This window comes from Maylandia zebra, linkage group LG3 (genome assembly GCF_041146795.1).
Source record: "Maylandia zebra isolate NMK-2024a linkage group LG3, Mzebra_GT3a, whole genome shotgun sequence".
Lineage (NCBI taxonomy): Eukaryota > Metazoa > Chordata > Actinopteri > Cichliformes > Cichlidae > Maylandia > Maylandia zebra.
This window is the reverse complement of record NC_135169.1, coordinates 20,008,025-20,025,331: the sequence shown is the minus strand read 5'-3', so window position 1 is coordinate 20,025,331 and position 17,307 is coordinate 20,008,025. Positions and strand designations below refer to the sequence as shown.

The following is a 17,307-nucleotide window of genomic DNA, read 5'->3' as shown; positions in this document are numbered from 1 at the left end:
CACCCCCACGCTCCGCCCCTGGTTTACTCCCCGTTTATGAATCCTGCTTTTGGGTCCTACCTCCTGCCTGCCACTCTGCAAACCATGACAAAGACAAAAATATATTTTATTTTAATTGGTTACCAACAGATAAATTGTTGTACTAGCCTTAAAGAAAAAAAAACTTGCGTTTGAGTGAAACGTCATCACAGTTTGTTAATTTTTAATTAAACTATGGAAAAAGTGATGTTCCCAGAACAGGCCATGAATGTATCCTGGGAATTAGGAATGTATATAAGACAATAAAGAGAAACACTGTTTTTATTTGTTGTTACCTTTAATATATCCCATTACATTGTTTTTGAGTATTTGATTACACACAGAGGTCTTTGAATTTAAATATGCTTTTTTTTTTTTTTTTTTTTTTTAAATGGTAACTACAGATATGATATTTGCATTCAAAGGACAATAATTTGTTATTAGCACTGGACTGTCCATAAACAGCACTGGGATCAAATTGTTGCTCACCAGAATATTTCCATAATATTTTTTTATTCTGCTAATGTGGATCATTTCCCTCTCAAGCTTTTAGTTGTATAATCTGGAGTGAAATTTCCAGCCTAAAATGTTGTTTCGGTTCATCACCGTTATATTCAAATTTGTTACAGAGATGAGATAAATGTTTATAACATGTTACAAAATACAGCTTCATAATTTTCCCACAATCATTTAAACCCAATAATAATTAATGCACAAACAGAGAAAAGCTACAAAGCAATATCAGGAAATCGGTTTTCTCCCTCTTCTTTTATTAAAATGATTACATTACTCATTAATTATTAATTATGGTAACTGTTAGTCCCAAAGCATATCCCCGAAAATGTTGGGCAGTTTGCATCTTTGAAATAAAAAATCTACTTGATTATATCTCAGCCAGTGGGAAAAAAAACAAACAAAACCTTGACTATGGATAGTAACGTTACTGTGGATGATAGTTATAACAAGGTGTAGTAGATTAATCTATCCCAGTTTAAACTAAATAAAGAAACAGAAACACAGAGGGAGCTGTAAATGAAACCAGAGCTTCATGGTTTAACGTCAACGATGCAGGAGCTCTTTATGTCTCTGAAGCTGCTGCAGTCGAAGTCAGCAACCACGGTCTTCAGTCCAGCTCTGTAGGGAGTCGTGGTAATCTTGAGCTTCAGTGTGGCCTTTGGCTCTACCTCACCCAGGTCACTGTAAATAGAAAAACATTATTATTTTTTATTTTACTTCAAGCCCTGTTTGGATGAGAACCTAGGCTAGTTAAGCCAACTTAGCTTGGGGGGGGAATAAAGGAAAACGGTTGCCTAGCTTTAGCTAAACTCTTTACAAAAGCAGTCTGTAAGCAGTAATTAGGATTAGCATACTGTTTCTTTTTATTTTTATCTTTATGCAAAATGGAATTGTGAGCTGGAACTATTTATTGGTGAACAACACTTGGTGGCACTACCAACAACATAGCACTGTAAGTTAGAAATGTTTCTTTTCTTTTGAAGACTGGAGAAAAAAAAGAAAATTTAGATTTGTTTGGAGCACTAAAATATGCAGCATGAATCAAAATCTGAAAGTCTTTTGTGGCCACTTCAATTCTTTGAAAAAACACAACTTTAATCAAAACAAAAGGCTACGTATACAAAAATGAGTAGTTAATGGATTATTTCTCTCGTTATTTCCTTTTTGAAGATTTTTAATTCTTTTTCTGTGGCAACATATCAGACACGTGGCAGACAAACGATGGCTTGAATTAAATAAGTTAAAGTTACGAGAAAATTTCCATGAATTTGTTTCATCTTTACACAAGCATCAATAGTTTATGGTTTAAAAGTGTTGTTTTAAAGATATTTTACATAATGAGGTTACTGCATTAACATCAATATTAAACCAAATGAAAATGAGTGAACTGGCAGAGTACAAGGAAAATAAAGAGTTTTTTTTAACCAGTATTATTGAACCGCTGAGATGATGAAATGAAATCTGACTAGAATCAATATTTGTTTTTGTAACTCTCACATAAAAAGCAAATTACTGTTTCACAAAAAGCATCTGGTTGAAGATGGGAAATATTATCATTAACTCCAGACAATCACATTGTTCCTTATACCCTGTGATTGTAATGAGTTAGATTGTATGTTAAGTCTCAGTACTGACCTTTGTATATAGTCTGATTTAAAAAGGCCACATCCAATGACTGTCAGGGAGCAGTTCCTCAGCCTCTCATTGAGCGGGTTTTTAAATTCCACCTCCAATGTCATTTCATGGTTCACATGGACTGGATACAAAACCTAAAAGAAGCACAGATATAGTACAGCATTAATGTGCAGCAAATTATAGAACAAAGTCCAGAATTTTCAGAATCTCATAGAACCTGTTCATCAACTGAGTTCAGGTGACGCTTTTTTGACTGTCAAATAACCAATCAGCAGTTATCGTTGTAAGGCCATGCCACACAGCCAGTCTACCGTATACCATGAACACATACTTTGTTACCAAGTAATGACATTAGTTTGAATCTGCTTTCACTTCCTGTGTTATAAAATCACGCACTTCCTTATATTACACACAAAATTTGGATTTTAATGACCTTCATGGAGATGACTGGTTGCTCTAGGGTGATGTTGGTCTCAGTCTGGTAGTATTCATCACTGTCACTGGCCACTGCTGAAACCTTTATGCTGTCGCAGTTCACCATATATTTACTGTAATCTGCAAAGGGGATCTGGATAGGTATGGCCACATCTGTAGGACATACAGTGAGAGGCAGGAATGTGAGAACTGATCCAGAGATTCATGGTATCATCAGGAAACTTTAATTTCTTGTTTCTTTCTAATTTCTTTCATTTCTGAGACTTGGGGTGGAGTTTGAAGTAGCAGCCTCAAATCATAGAAATCTATATCATTTCTTTTTTTTCTTTTCAAATAAATTACAATGCTGACCAAAATTGTAAGATAAGAACTGCAGACCTTGTCCAGACAGAAGTGTCACGTGCTGCACTTTGTTCAGGATGTTGTCCGCTGGATTGCCGTTGTACCTCATGGCCTGAGCGTTGACACGGACAGACAACACCTTATTGGTGTGATCCTTACTGCTCAGCTTGAGCCTCAGTTTAATGTCCTGGCCATTTATCGCCTTGGTCTCCTGGTGTTGAAGTTACATTGAAAGTTATGTTGAAACCAAGCACACCAGTGTTTTTCTTGTGACATTACCAATAAGTTTGATGTGTCACATGACCCTCTTCCTATTGAAAAAAAACAAAAGTTGTATCCAAGATGGCCGACATCTAATTGGCCACCATGGTCACCACCCATCTTGAGGAGTTTGTCCCCTCACATATACTAATGTGCCACAAACAGGACTTTAATATCACCAACCATTCCCACGGTGTATCCATATAAATGGCCCACCCTGTACATCAGTGTGACAGGTTGAAGGACTACTGCATATAAAACTGTTCAGTTAATACTAATTCATATCAGTTCATATAAGGACAAATAATGTAAATATGGTAAGAAAATGGTTAAGAGGTTATTTTTCATGTTATATTAATGGCTTTCATGTTACTTAAGAGAACTGCAATCTATACATCACTGATCGGCTAGTAAGCCTTTTCTGGGATCGATTTGTAGTGTCTCTAATCTCCACTAGGGGGCTTTTGTAGCATTCTCCTCACTGCATGAGAGACGCAAGTCATAATAACTCTCGTGATTCTTTTCCCCGTGTTTTCAGGTAAAAGTGCTTAAAGGTTGACATATTTTCAATTTGTACACTGTTAAGGTATCTAAGAGGTAACCCTTCATTGTTTTGTAAGCTTTAGAAGCATATATTACAGTTTTGTGCACATATACATGGCGGTTTTGAGCCTCAGTTTTGTACTTTATAATGGAAATTAAGATAACGGCAGGAGCTAAAACCGCCGCTATTGTGAACTATTTTTGAGGAAACATGTTCTGGCATATATAGTAAGCACTTTAGTATTTTGGTTTATTATTTAGTGTTTGTCTTCCATCATGTGACATTTAGCAGTACAGAATGTGAAACATTTCTGTTCATTTTCACTGCAATAAACGACTGCACGAGAGACGCAAGTCATAATCACTCTTGTGATTCTTTCCCCCTGTTTTCAGGGGTGTAACATCAGCCGAGATTCCGCACAACACTCCCCTCCATTCACCTCCTGAATCTCCGCTCTCCGCTCTCTTCCCAGCGAATCCCAGATACTGTCTTAGAGTCACTACTTTAAGACAGTATCTGGGTAACAGTGCTCCAATATAATGTTGTACCTGGTGGGGCAGTCTATATGCTGTCTATATTTAGAAAGTTCATGGTTTAGATTTGCTCTGTTAGAATCCCCAAGGACAATTGTGAAGGAATCCAGGAATTTTCTTTCAAGGGTGGTAATCTGGTCAGCCAGTGCGTTGTTTGCATTGGCCTGAGGAGGGATGCAAACTCCAACCAGCATGAAGGAACAAAACTCCTGCAGTGAATAAAATGGTTTGCAGTTGATGAAAAAAGTTTCCAGGTTTGAGCAGCAGTATTTCTGTAACACTGCGACATCAGTACACCAACCTTCGTTGATGTAGAAGCAGACTCCACCACCCTTTGTTTTCCCTGAGAGCTCCGCTTCACGGTCCACCCGATGAAGTTGTAAGCCCGGCAGATTTCGCTCTGTCCCCCAGGCAGCCTTGGGATATTCTGATCACTGCCTGGTCCATCTTATTGCAGTTTAAAGGCAACAACTCAAACATGCCAAGCCTGTATTAAAAACTGTGAAGAAGTGGACTAACGCAGCAAAGCAGGAACTGTAGGACTGTTTTGACTGCACTGATTGGACTGTTTTCGAAGCTGCATCTCAGCATCTGGATGAGCTGACGGACACTGTGACATCATACATCAGTTTTTGTGAAGATGTGTGTGTGTGTGTGTGTGTGTGTGTGTGTGTGTGTGTGTGTGTGTGTGTGTGTGTGTGTGTGTGTGTGTGTGTGTGTGCCAACTAAGACCTTTTGCACATACAACAATAAACCATGGTTCACTCCTAAACTCCAACATCTTCGTAAGGCCAAGAAGGACTCCTACAGAAGTGGTGACAGGGCCCTGTACAAGCAGGCCAGGAACACACTGACCAGGGAGATCAAAGCAGCCAAAAGGATCTACTCCCAGAAGCTGAAAGAATGGCTCTCAGCCAACAACCCTGCGTCAGTGTAGAGGGGCCTGCAGGAAATCACCGACTACAGACACTCCCCACCCCCTGTGGAAGCAAACAAAGACCTGGCAGATGGGCTGATGGCCATCCGTCGGCTCTTTGTTACTTCGGAAACATGGCTTGAACAATTTCTCTTCAATGACGTAATCCGATATCAACTGATCTCTTTACCTGTCGGCTTCCCGTGGCTGACATGCGACCGGCTATTGCAGATAATAATACAACAGCTTCTTGCTATTTTTTGCTTCTTTTTATCGCTGTGTAACCGATTTCAATTGAAAACCTGCGTGCGCTAGTACCTCTTCCCACGACTTCCCACAATCCTTTGCGGTTTTACCCCAGAATGACGTCACATTTCCAATCTCTATAGAGATTGAAAATGTGACGTCATTCAGGGGTAAAACCGCAAAGGATTGTGGGTACGAGTGGCACACAGGCCGTTTCAATCCTTTGATTTTTTTTTCTCCTCATACTTTTTGTTGCCTTTTCGTCAAGTCTGTCTTTGTACAGAACTGTTTTTGGGGCAAATAAAATGCAAGTAGGGATTAAAACCGCAGAATTAATGATTACCGGTGCTGGAAATACTAGCGTTTGATGCAGTGTTTTGATTTTATTGCCACTGGTACCTGCAATGCGCGACACTGTTTCAGACATTGACCCCCAAGTCCATGAAAGCCCCTGTACCAGACGGAGTTTCACCCTCCTTGCCTCAAACATCCTGCAACATCTCGACCGCCCAGGAACTTATGCCAGGGTCCTGTTTGTTTACTTTAGTTCGGCTTTTAATACCATTGTGCTTGAATTTCTCTCCTCCAAACTCTCCCAGCTCAGCATGTCACCAGCTACCTGTCAGTGGATCACCAGCTTCCTGACAGACAGGAAGCAGCAAGTGAGGCTGGGGGAGATCACCTCTGAAACTCGGTCCTCTCACCACTATTGCTCCTGCTGTACATCAATGACTGCGCCTCCAAGAACTCGGCTGTTAAACTCCTAAAATTTGCAGATGATATCACCGTCATTGGCCTCATTCAGGATGGTGATGAGTCTGCAGCTTTCCAGGCTTCTAGTTGCTATTCTTAGATAATTCTTAGATAATTTCCTTAAAGGCCCCATCCCATTTCACACTGTTTCAACTGTTTGTTTGTTTTTACTTGTCGTGCATTATGAATTTTGACCAAATCAACACATTCTTGTATTTATATCATGTTGTAATGATACAAAGTTTTCCCAGTCTTGTATTTTGAGTTTTACCTCTTTGATTTTCATCTCAACATACTGGGGTGCCTCTTCTATGTCACCTTGACCTTCTTTTGAGTTCATTCTGACTGCACGTTTGAAGATGGCTCTCTCCTCTGCGCTGCCTGTAGGGAAATATGGCATGTGCTGTGTGAAGCGGGCATGATTGGGGGACCCAAAATGCAGACTCTTGGAGGCAAAACTAAACTCAAAAAGCAGCTTTACTGATTAACTATAGAATGTACAAAACTGAACTGGGAGTTACTGGAAACTAGACAAGCAGGCAGAACACACAGCTGAAGAATGAGGGAGATCACCGACGGGGGGATGGAGGGATTTGGGACAGAGAGAAGACACATGGTGAACACGACTGAACACAATCCACCAATGAGACAGGTAAAGCACAGCTGAACATTGAACACACATGATAAGAGAGTGACAAACTGAAACAGGAAGTAGGAGAAACATACACTCTGAGATGCAGACAGATGAAACCCAGGGAACAGAGGGAGGAGAGAGAGGGGCAGAGAGCCAGGGACAAGAGACAGAGTGCCACACAGAGACATGCCACAGAAGAAGAGACTGACCTAACTGGGGAAACAGGGAAGGACAGAGAGACACAAGACAAAATGGCATATATATGCCATAGAAACAAGACAAAAACATGAACAGGATCAAATAAAAACCAAGAAAACCTAAACTAGAAATACTGATAAACTCAAGATCGTAAGCAAACTGAGCTAGGAAACATAAGAAACTTGTTTGTGTTGTCTGGGATCATTTGAACTGAAACTGCCTTTAGCAGTTCTACTAGAATGTTACCAAACAGTTATCCAAATAATAAAGCTATTGATGTCCAGTTGACACGAGCAATGCAAATGAGCATTGTATGTTTGTTTTACCTTCCCTGTGCTTGTAGCTGTCAGTGATATCAACCCTTTTCCAGGAGTCAACAGCCTTGGTAGAGATGCTCTGACCCACTGACATGGAGTCAGTGTACATTTTCTTCTTTGAACCGTTAGTACTGATCTGAGAAAAGTAACATCAAAACAGAAAATTGTCAATACTTTGTGCAGGACTGCATAATTTAATAAGCTAAAGCCACTGGTAAATCTGCACTTATGTTTGTCAGTCAGAATAACTTTTGTGTTGAAGTTATCGCCATTAAATTGTAGACGATGTAAGTGTGATCTCTGTTTGCATTTGGGATGTTGAATGAGTTTGAAGTGGTAGCCAAGAGAAATATAGAGTGAACATTGGGCTCCTTAATGGTCTTACATCTTGTCAATTAACAACAACATCCATCCATTTTCGCAGGGGGCAGCAACCTAACCCGCTGCTTAACACTTGGCTGCGAACCACTCCAGTGTGAGCTGGAGGCAACCACCTGATGAAGCCAACAGAACCACATCATCCTCAAAAAACAGAGATTAAATTTTGAGTCTGCCCAAGTGGAAGCCTTCTGCCACTTCGCTAAGCCTAGAAATTCTGTGCATAAAAATTATGAACAGAATTGGTGACAAAGGGCAACACTGGCTGTCCAACACCCAATGGGAACGAGACAGGGTAAAGAGCTGCTCTAGTGTTCCGTGACAGGGATGAACCTTGTGAGATGCTTTGGGTGGCGCTGTCACTTGGTGTTCGCGCTCTCTGCAGTAGAGTATTGTGTTGTGTTCAAACACACAGTGGTGTTTTTGTGTAGTTTATCTGCGTAGCAATTTAATCAAAGAAATCTTATTTCATAGTGCAATCTTCACATGCTTCATTCGAAGCAATTTAGAGTCCAAGTATTCACTCGCTGTGTCTTTAGGGTTTCACTTGCTTAGCTTGTAGCCGAGTCGCTAGCAGCATGGCCTCTTCACCTGTTCCTCCTGCACTTTCCTGCTCATTGTGTCAGATGTTTAGTTACTGCTTGGCAGTAATGATACTTGTAACAAATGTAGCCAATTTGCAGGTCTGGAGGCCAGGATCACTGAACACCACCAAGCTGTTCATGTGTCTACCTGCTTTTCCCGATTCAGCGACACACCCACAGGTGGTCAAACTCTGGTAATTGGTGATTCTGTTCTGAGGCATGAAGCTAGAGACACCGGCAACCATAGTCATTTTTCTTCCAGGTGCCAGAGCAGGAGACATTGGAGGAAATTTAAAACTGCTGGCTAAGAGTAAACGTAAATTCAGTAAAATTATAATTCACGTCGGCAGTAATGACACCCGGTTACGCCAATCAGAGGTCACTAAAACCAATATTGAACCAATATTGTAGTTTTCTCTGGTCCCCTCCCCAATCAGACCAGGAGTGACATATTTAGCCGCATGTTCTCCTTAAATTGCTGGCTGTCTGAGTGGTGTCTCAGAAACGATGTGGGCTTCATAGATAATTGGCAAACCTTCCAGAGGAAACCTGGTCTTGTTAGTAGAGATGGCATCCATCCCACTTTGGATGGAGCAGCTCTCATTTCTAGAAATATGGACAAATTTATTAAACCCTTCAAAATATGACTATCCAGAGTTGGGACCAGGAAGCAGAGTTGCAGTCTTACACGCCTCTCTGCAGCTTCTCTCCTCCATCTCCATAGAGACTGTGTCAGCTCCCAAACAGACAAAAAACAAACTAAAAACCAGCAACAAACGACTTAAACATAAACAGTCACAAAGAAAGAACAATACAGTATCCACATCTGAACCAAAGAGTAAAACAGTGAAATGTGGATTATTAAATATTAGGTCTCTCTCCTCCAAGTCTCTGTTAGTACATGACTTAATAATTGAACTGAATAAATGAATTGAATAAATGAATCAACACCCCGAGTCATTCTAACTTCCGGATATCTCAAAGAACAGGCCGAGGGGGCGGTGTGGCAGCAATTTTTCACACCAGCCTATTAATCAACGAAAAACCAAGACAGACTTTTAATTCATTTGAAAGCCTGATGCTTAACATTGTCCACCCCAGCTGTAAAACTCAGAAACCAGTCTTACTTGTTATCATCTATCGTCCACCTGGGCCTTACACAGAGTTTCTCTCTGATTTCTCAGAGTTTTTATCTAAATTAGTTCTGAGCTCAGATAAAATAATTATTGTGGGTGATTTTAACATCCATGTAGATGCTAAAAATGACAGCCTCAACATGGCATTTAATCTGTTATTAGACTCAATTGGTTTCTCTCAAAATGTAAAAGAACCCACCCACCACTTTAATCACACTCTAGATCTTGTTTTAACATATGGCATAAAAACTGAACATTTAACAGTGTTTCCTGAACACTGTTTAAATTTACAATAATTGATTACACAGCAGTGGGGAGTAGACTTCATCACAGTAGATGTCTTTCTGAAAGTGCTGTAACTAAACTTGCTGTATAAATTGAATTGAATTGAATGAAAAACATATTTTTCCTTCTGTATCCGAGATTCAACTAACGGACAGACACTCCTTTCCAGCACCTTGGCATAGACTTTCTAGCAGAGGCTGAGGAGTGTGATCCTTCTACAGTTGTAGCACACCCTCTGCTCCCCTTCTTGATGATGGGAACCACCACACCAGTCTGTTAATCCAGAAGTACTCTGATCTCTATTGTTGAGGCGTGTTGACCAAAACAGCCCTACAACATCCAGAACCTTCGGGAACTCAGGGTGAACCTCATCCACCCCAGGGACCCTGCCACCAGGTTGTTGTTTAACTGCCTCAGTGACCTTACTCCCGGTGATGAACAGGTCATTTCCATCATCCCCTGATTCTGCTTCCTCTGTGGAAGACGTGTCAATAACAATAACATATAATAGGGAAACTTGATAAAAATGGTAGGTACCAGATCTTTTAAGGTTAGGATTAAGGTTAAAACTGAGTTTAAAAGAGCTGAAAGAGTTAATTCTTCAGATAAAAGGTAGAAATACAGATTGTATAGACAGACTGTATAGTATACAGCTGGTTATTTTATAACACTGGTACAGACCATCCATTTGACAATGTCAGCGTTGACCTCAGCGTAGACAAATGGTACATCATACTTGACGTCTGTGTCACCACGTAGGATAGCGTTGACTGGGGCTGGACCACAGCAGAATACACCTGGAGCAGCAAAAGCAAAGCTGGACTTTTACAAATTTAACAAAAACTTTTTTAAAGAACCAACAAAATAATTGTTTGTACTTCTCATTGGAATCATTCATTTGTGCATCTGTCTCAGTGCATTCATTTCTAAATAAAAACTAAATAGTTTTTACCTTCACTTTTTTCCTGTGGAGTGGGATCCAAGACCTGCCAGCCATCATAGATACCACCTTTCATGAGGTCTGGTCGTTTCATCCATCCTTCCACCCACACATGGAAGTTCCTGCACAAGAAAGGTGAGCTTTCCAGTTTATATCTCTGAGGTTTTTAAATTGCATAATATAATAGCTCTGTCTGTGTGAAAATATGTCATTAGTATTATCAATATGTAACTTTAACAGACGTTCGTGTTCCTTTTCAAGTCAGGCCTCAAAACTCAAACAGCAAGAAAACAATAATAAAGTTTTCATTTTACTTGCACATCTGACTGACTGTCTGAATGTCTTACCAGACACTTTCAGAGGCCTCCTTGCTACGGACTCCATAGTCATCATAATATTCATCAATAGTGAGGCTATTGTTTGAGTCATGAGCAGATTGAAAGTTGGTGACGACACGGCATGGAATACCAAAGAATCGCATCACTGAAATCACAGACAACAAAATGATCAAGTCAAATGACGTCTCGGTCTTGCTTAAAGTTCATGGCAATACTCTGCCACACAAAAACAACACAGTAACCACAGTACCTGTACACATTACAGCAGCGAACACCCAGCACTGTCCGTACTTGACAGGATAGCAGCGGTTTTGAAACCAGCGCTGAAGGATGCTAACACTACTAGTCCAGCAGGTGGGGCTGCATCCATCATTATAGTTTCCATCCCAGCGTCCCACTAGTACACCTTTATCATCATTGGAATTGACCTGCAAATCAGACAAATGCTCCATTCTTGCTCATCCATTGGTTGCACAAGAGTAAATTTGGTTTATATTATTATTATTATTGTTACAACAGGTAGCATTAAAAACTTAACTTGTAAGTTTTTAAATGAAGTGTTAAATGTAAATTGTAATGCACGTGAATTTAGGTCCTACCATGGCACTGATCACACGGCTAACATAGACGGGGTTACAACGAGCAGAGGTGTCACCAGCTGGGTCTTTTCTGTGTTTGAGGTTGGCATCCAATATCTTGAGACAAATGTCAACCATTTCCTCCTCGAACTGGGTAAGAAGCACAAGTTAGAGCTACAATACCAATTGCAGGAAAGAATGTATTATTAATCTGGCTGTAAGCTTAGGGATCTTTGTCATGAATTTGTGACCAGTCAAAAGCTCAAAGGCCACTTTTGTCATGACACGGTGTATCAAATATTCTTCAAATTAAACAGCACACTTTAACGTTCTTAATTCTCTTGTAGAAAAATAAAAGTAATGTGGATTTCTAACAGAATATGCTACTGGTGCGTATTGCTGTATAATTACTATTTTGGACCAACATCAATAATTTTAACTTTTACATCGAAAATTATTGACAATTGCCTTCCAGTGACTGCATCATGGAAACATCAATATTGTTAGTCTGATAAAAGAAGTCACCTGTAATCAGCAGAAAAGTCACAACATCATGTTAGAGTCAAATTATTAAATGTTGTCATTGTGTTATTTAAATTTGTAAGTCTTAGTTCAAACTGTATGATCAAAGACATTCCTTTGTCTCTGACCACCTCTCCAGCCTGTTAAATGGTGGGTGAGGCTGTAGTGTTTTATTATAGGGACATCTATGTGAGGGTTTTGTTTTCTTGGTTAGTAAGCTTCCTGCTTTTATTACCCTTTTGATAAGCAGGAGGTCACACAAACGCACCCCCAAACACAAACACACACACTCACATGCATACACACACATACACACACGTGCTTACACGTGCACACACATAGTGCCTTATCTTTTAGAACCATAGGGGGCTTTTACAATGGGTGGTGCTTGTGTGTACTGTAACTGTTTTCAATGAAAGGCAGCAAGGAAGGCTGTTTATTTGATGCTGGCTAGGAGACAGGTGAGGAGCGTTTAGCTCCAAGAGCCTGGTTCCAACAGCCTCCCTTGCTAGCATGTAAAACCCGGTTCCGTCATTGTCTTGCTTTCTTCATGAGGAATAAGTCTCTAAACCAGCGGGGGCCTGTGGAAGCGCAGACCAGGTTTTTTAGTGTATTTATGTCATATTCAAATTCAAATCAAGTCTTAAAAAATCTAGCGTCAAATCATAACAAAAACTGTCTCAAAGCCCTTTAAATAGGAAGATAAAGAGCCTAAAATGATTTTAAAAAGTGAAAAAACACAAAACAATCAAATTCAAATATTCTACTGATTGTGGCGATTGTGGCTCAAGAGTTGGGAGTTCGCCTTGTAATCGGAAGGTTGCCGGTTTGAGCCCCGGCTTGGACAGTCTCGGTCGTTGTGTCCTTGGGCAAGACACTTCACCCGTAGCCTACTGGTGGTGGTCAGAGGGCCCGGTGGCGCCAGTGTCCGGCAGCCTCGCCTCTGTCAGTGCGCCCCAGGGTGGCTGTGGCTACAATGTAGCTTGCCATCACCAGTGTGTGAATGTGTGTGTGAATGGGTGGATGACTGGATATGTAAAGCGCTTTGGGGTCCTTAGGGACTAGTAAAGCGCTATATAAATACAGGCCATTTACCATTTACTTTCTTCTGGTTTTAATGATTTTGGTTTCTCTAAATAATTATCTGGTTATATTCTTATAACTTTATGTTGCTGAAAATTCACCCTAAGATCAGACCATCCAATACTCAGGATACCTGGAAAAATCCCAGAGGTATTCTACAGGCCTCAGTTAGCATGTTACATCTTGATGTTCTCTACAGTACAATTAGAAAAAGAGTGAACAAGTCTGAGCTGCCAGGAGAAAGCCTCTTTTCTCTCAAAACAACATCGCAGTGCAGCTCAACAAATCACAAGACTTCTGGAAGAAGAAGACAGATGATACCAAAGTGCAAATGTTTGGCCAGAACGATCTTTGGAGAAAAACCAAACAGAACATATTAGCACAAAAACCTCATATCAACTGTCAGTACAGTGGGTTAAGAAAGTCATAAAGCCATGCAGAAAACAAAACTCTGTGTATTGCTGTTAAAGTAGGTTCTAGAAGCTGTCAAATCATTGGATTTACTTAAGTTTTTCATTATGCTGTATACAGTCCTTTGAAGTTTTCACATGACTATGTGCTTCAGCTAATTTCCAAATATATTTTCAGCTTTCTTGCTTCACTCATATTACTAATTGTTACAGGTTTAGGGAAAGTACAAAACTGACAGATAATTGACTAGCTAATCTTCCTGTTTCTCATATAAATCACTTTGTTGTAACTAACATTCAATTTTGCGTAACCTTCAGAATACTGGCCAAATATGGCAGCATAAGCATGGCAGCACTCTGGTGCTGACCTGTCCAAAGATCCAGGGCTGTGAACCTATGTAGTGTGATGTTCCTGTGTAGACGGTTCCCTCTTCATTCATCACATATTCTTGTCTTTCTCTGTCATCGGGAAGATACACCCAGTCATCTGCAGACACATGCAAATATAATGCAAGCAACCTTAGCAAATTTATTAGCAGAATGACTCAGCTTTTATGGTAAGTTCATATATCAAAAACACAACAAAAACCTCTATCTATAGATAATAACTTCTATTAGTTACAGATTGTCTGTCTTTTTTCTTTTTCTTTTGTTTTACTTATCAGGACTAAAACTTTGCTTCTTACCAGAGCACCAGGGGTTGAAGAGCACCACCAAAGTTCCCAGATTTCTTGTTTCACCATGTGTCATTGCAGACAGGGAGTATTTCCCCACAGGAGCGTCAGTTGGTGGGGTCACAGAGAGAGCCACAATGCCCCTCTCCAGGACAGCACTCCTGTCAATCTCATACTTCCATATTGCCTTGGCATCACTGGTATATTTGGCAGACGGGTTACCAAACTGAGAACGTGTTCCATGTCTTTCTGATGGAGCAGAACCTGAAGTAAGGAAGAAGTGGGGAAGAGCACTTGTTACATTTCAGGGATCAATCAGTTTTATTTTGTTGTTTTCTTCAAAAAACTCTACTTAACCTCTTTACTTCCACCAGGTCACTGAGGACTATGATTAGGCAATGGTTGTTAACCAGAGCCTAACCATAATAGACTGCCAATAAGCTGGAGGACATCAACAGGTGATTTTGTAGAGTTACAAATGTGTTATGTTAATTGTTGAGTTCAAATATAATGTTATTTAACTCCTGTATGGACACTTTACCATATTAAGAACTTTTAAACATTATATTGTAAATAGTTATTTATCAGTGGACTATTTTAATGTTTTGAAGCATGTGATGTGATGACAAACAGCGTGGCAGAAAAATTGGCTTTTAAAACCAGTTCAAGTGGCTACCTGTCTCCACAGTGAGCAGGAGTGTGTCTCTGACACTGAAAGGCTGCACCATTTCCAGGGTCAGCAGGAAGGGCTGGCCACGCCTAACAATCAGCTGCTTTCTTGTAATTTCAATGGTGCGATGAGCAGTGTTGTTAGTCACGCAGTGAAAATTCACCTTGTTAATTCCTGCAACAAAAAACACAACATGAGTACAAATGTAATTATCTTAGAGAGCCACAAAAGCAACTATAAGTATGACATGAAAAGCCTTTGTTAACTGGCAAGCTTGAAGTTTTACAGGAAGTTATAATTCAGAAATGGTAGTGATGACATTTGAGTCACAGGTTTCCTATCTTACTGTTTTTAACTCTTCTAGGATTCAAAAATATTCAAATTATCTCAAATATCTCAGTTTTGATCATAAATTCCTCTGCAATGACCTCTTTTTAAGTTGTTTTTTAGTTCCTGTTAGTGCCCCTTTCACATATTGTGGGCTTTTGAAAACTGTGAAAAAATGAAAGTTTATAAAAGAGTTAATAATTTTCAACTATTTTCAAACATCTGTGAGAACAAGATGTTTTTTTTTTTTTAGAGAATCAATGATTAGCAATCAATATTCACTAATTACTAAATTCCACTTTTAAATCAACCCCGGTGAACTTTCATTTCTCCCGTCACCACCAACTGGTCGGAGCACATAGCTGTCCCTCCCTGATCCTGGTGCTACTGGTGGTTTGACCTTAAGTAGTTGGTGTACGGCTGGTTTGGTGATATGGTTGTTTGTTGTCTGGTATTCATTCACAGAATATCAAACTCATCTGGATTCTTGTCTGACTGCAAACTTTAACTATCGGGAAAAATCTCTGAAAAAGTGAAAATGAAGCAGACACCACACCTATGGCTTTAAGCCTGATGCCCTCCAGATAAACACCTGCTGATGAAAACCAAGCACAAAAGGCTTCAATCAATTTTTTTTTTTTATCAATGCATCTTTTTCTCTTGGTGGACTAATAATACAGTAGTACTGTGTGAAAGCATTGAGCTACCTGTAGTTTCTTTATGTTTAGCTAGGAAAAAGGGAAATATGTGCATTGAATTGTGTGCAAACGTACATGGAAATAGACGATATACTGCAAAAAGAGTTTGCACAACTGTAATGACCTTGAACATCAACACAGCCTGCAATCTTTTTTATAATGTCTCCAAATAGTGTTCAGGAATATCTCTTCGAGCTTCTTGAAAGACAAGCTCATTTTTGTATGCTGGCTGCCTTTTGTCCTGTTCTTTGTCATCACACTGCATTGGTAGTGCATTATGAATAATTGGGCCTCATTTGCTAACATTCTTACCCTGTGCAAAAAATGAAAATAAATATAAAAAATCCCAGCACACAAAAATACTATCAGATTTATGAAACATGCGTACCCATATATTTTGTTCTCAGCACAGTGCATATGTCAGTAAATTTAAATTGCTTGGAACCAATAGCTTTGTTACATATGTACACTGCCCCACCCCAATTTCTAAACTAAAAATAGGCCACGACATAAAAATACTGTCAGATTTATGAAATTTTTGTTTTCACCCTCGTGTGTATGTCAATAAATCAGAATTGTTTGGAACCAACAGCCTTGTTGAGATAAGATAAGAGATCATGGAATATGTTTCAATTGACAAATGTTTCATGGTCATAGCTGCAGTGATGCAGATGTGACCATGTGACCATGTGCTGGTCTGTTGTGGTGAAGAGAGAGCTCAGTGTAAAAGTAAAGCTGTTGATTTACTGGTCGATCTGACCAGTGGTCACCAGCTTTGCGTAGCGGCTGAAATAAGTCCTCCAAAGGGTGGCTGTGCTTTCTCTAAGTGATAATATTTTGTTTTCTTTATGCTTTTTATTGTAATTCTGAGCATTTTATGGTTTATAGTGTTTTGGCAATAACAACAATAACTGTAGTTAATATTGTTATTATTATTAAAAATAGTAGTAGTACTTAATTTTAGAGACTCGTGTTTAAATTCCTGAGGCAGCCAGGCTGCCATTTGTTTGTTTTTCATAATTCCAAAAATGCTAACATCAGTGGCTAAAATGCAGCCTCAGACCATGACAGAACCCCCAAGATCTCTCCTCTGTACTGATGAACATTTTAACCAAAAATGTAAAATCTGGACTTTATGTCCACCTTTTATGTAATTTCAGACAAACTGTATCTGTTCTAAATGTACTGTCATTTATATATATTGATAATTCAAACATATAAATATATATTTTATACTCACTGTTCGCCATCGTCTCAGTTATTGGAGGAATCACAGCAGTTGCAGGTTTGGAAAGCAACAGCTCGGCTCTGAAAACAGAGTAGAGAATTCTGTAGC

The 17,307-nt window shown here is 39.6% G+C and overlaps 1 protein-coding gene across 1 annotated transcript; it reads right to left on the bottom strand.

Annotated features, from left to right (window-relative positions):
* Positions 1-373: 373 nt before the first annotated feature.
* Positions 374-17,307, bottom strand: LOC101487460 (protein-glutamine gamma-glutamyltransferase 2-like). Its single transcript, XM_076880816.1, has 15 exons — positions 17,212-17,307; positions 14,953-15,120; positions 14,289-14,540; positions 13,971-14,089; positions 11,609-11,737; positions 11,260-11,437; positions 11,019-11,154; positions 10,684-10,793; positions 10,413-10,528; positions 7,358-7,484; positions 6,471-6,580; positions 2,983-3,157; positions 2,603-2,757; positions 2,170-2,303; positions 374-1,215 (listed from the first exon to the last, which is right to left on the bottom strand). The coding sequence occupies exons 1-15, from the start codon at positions 17,219-17,221 to the stop codon at positions 1,065-1,067; spliced, it is 2,070 nt and encodes a 689-aa protein (XP_076736931.1). The 5' UTR covers positions 17,222-17,307; the 3' UTR covers positions 374-1,064.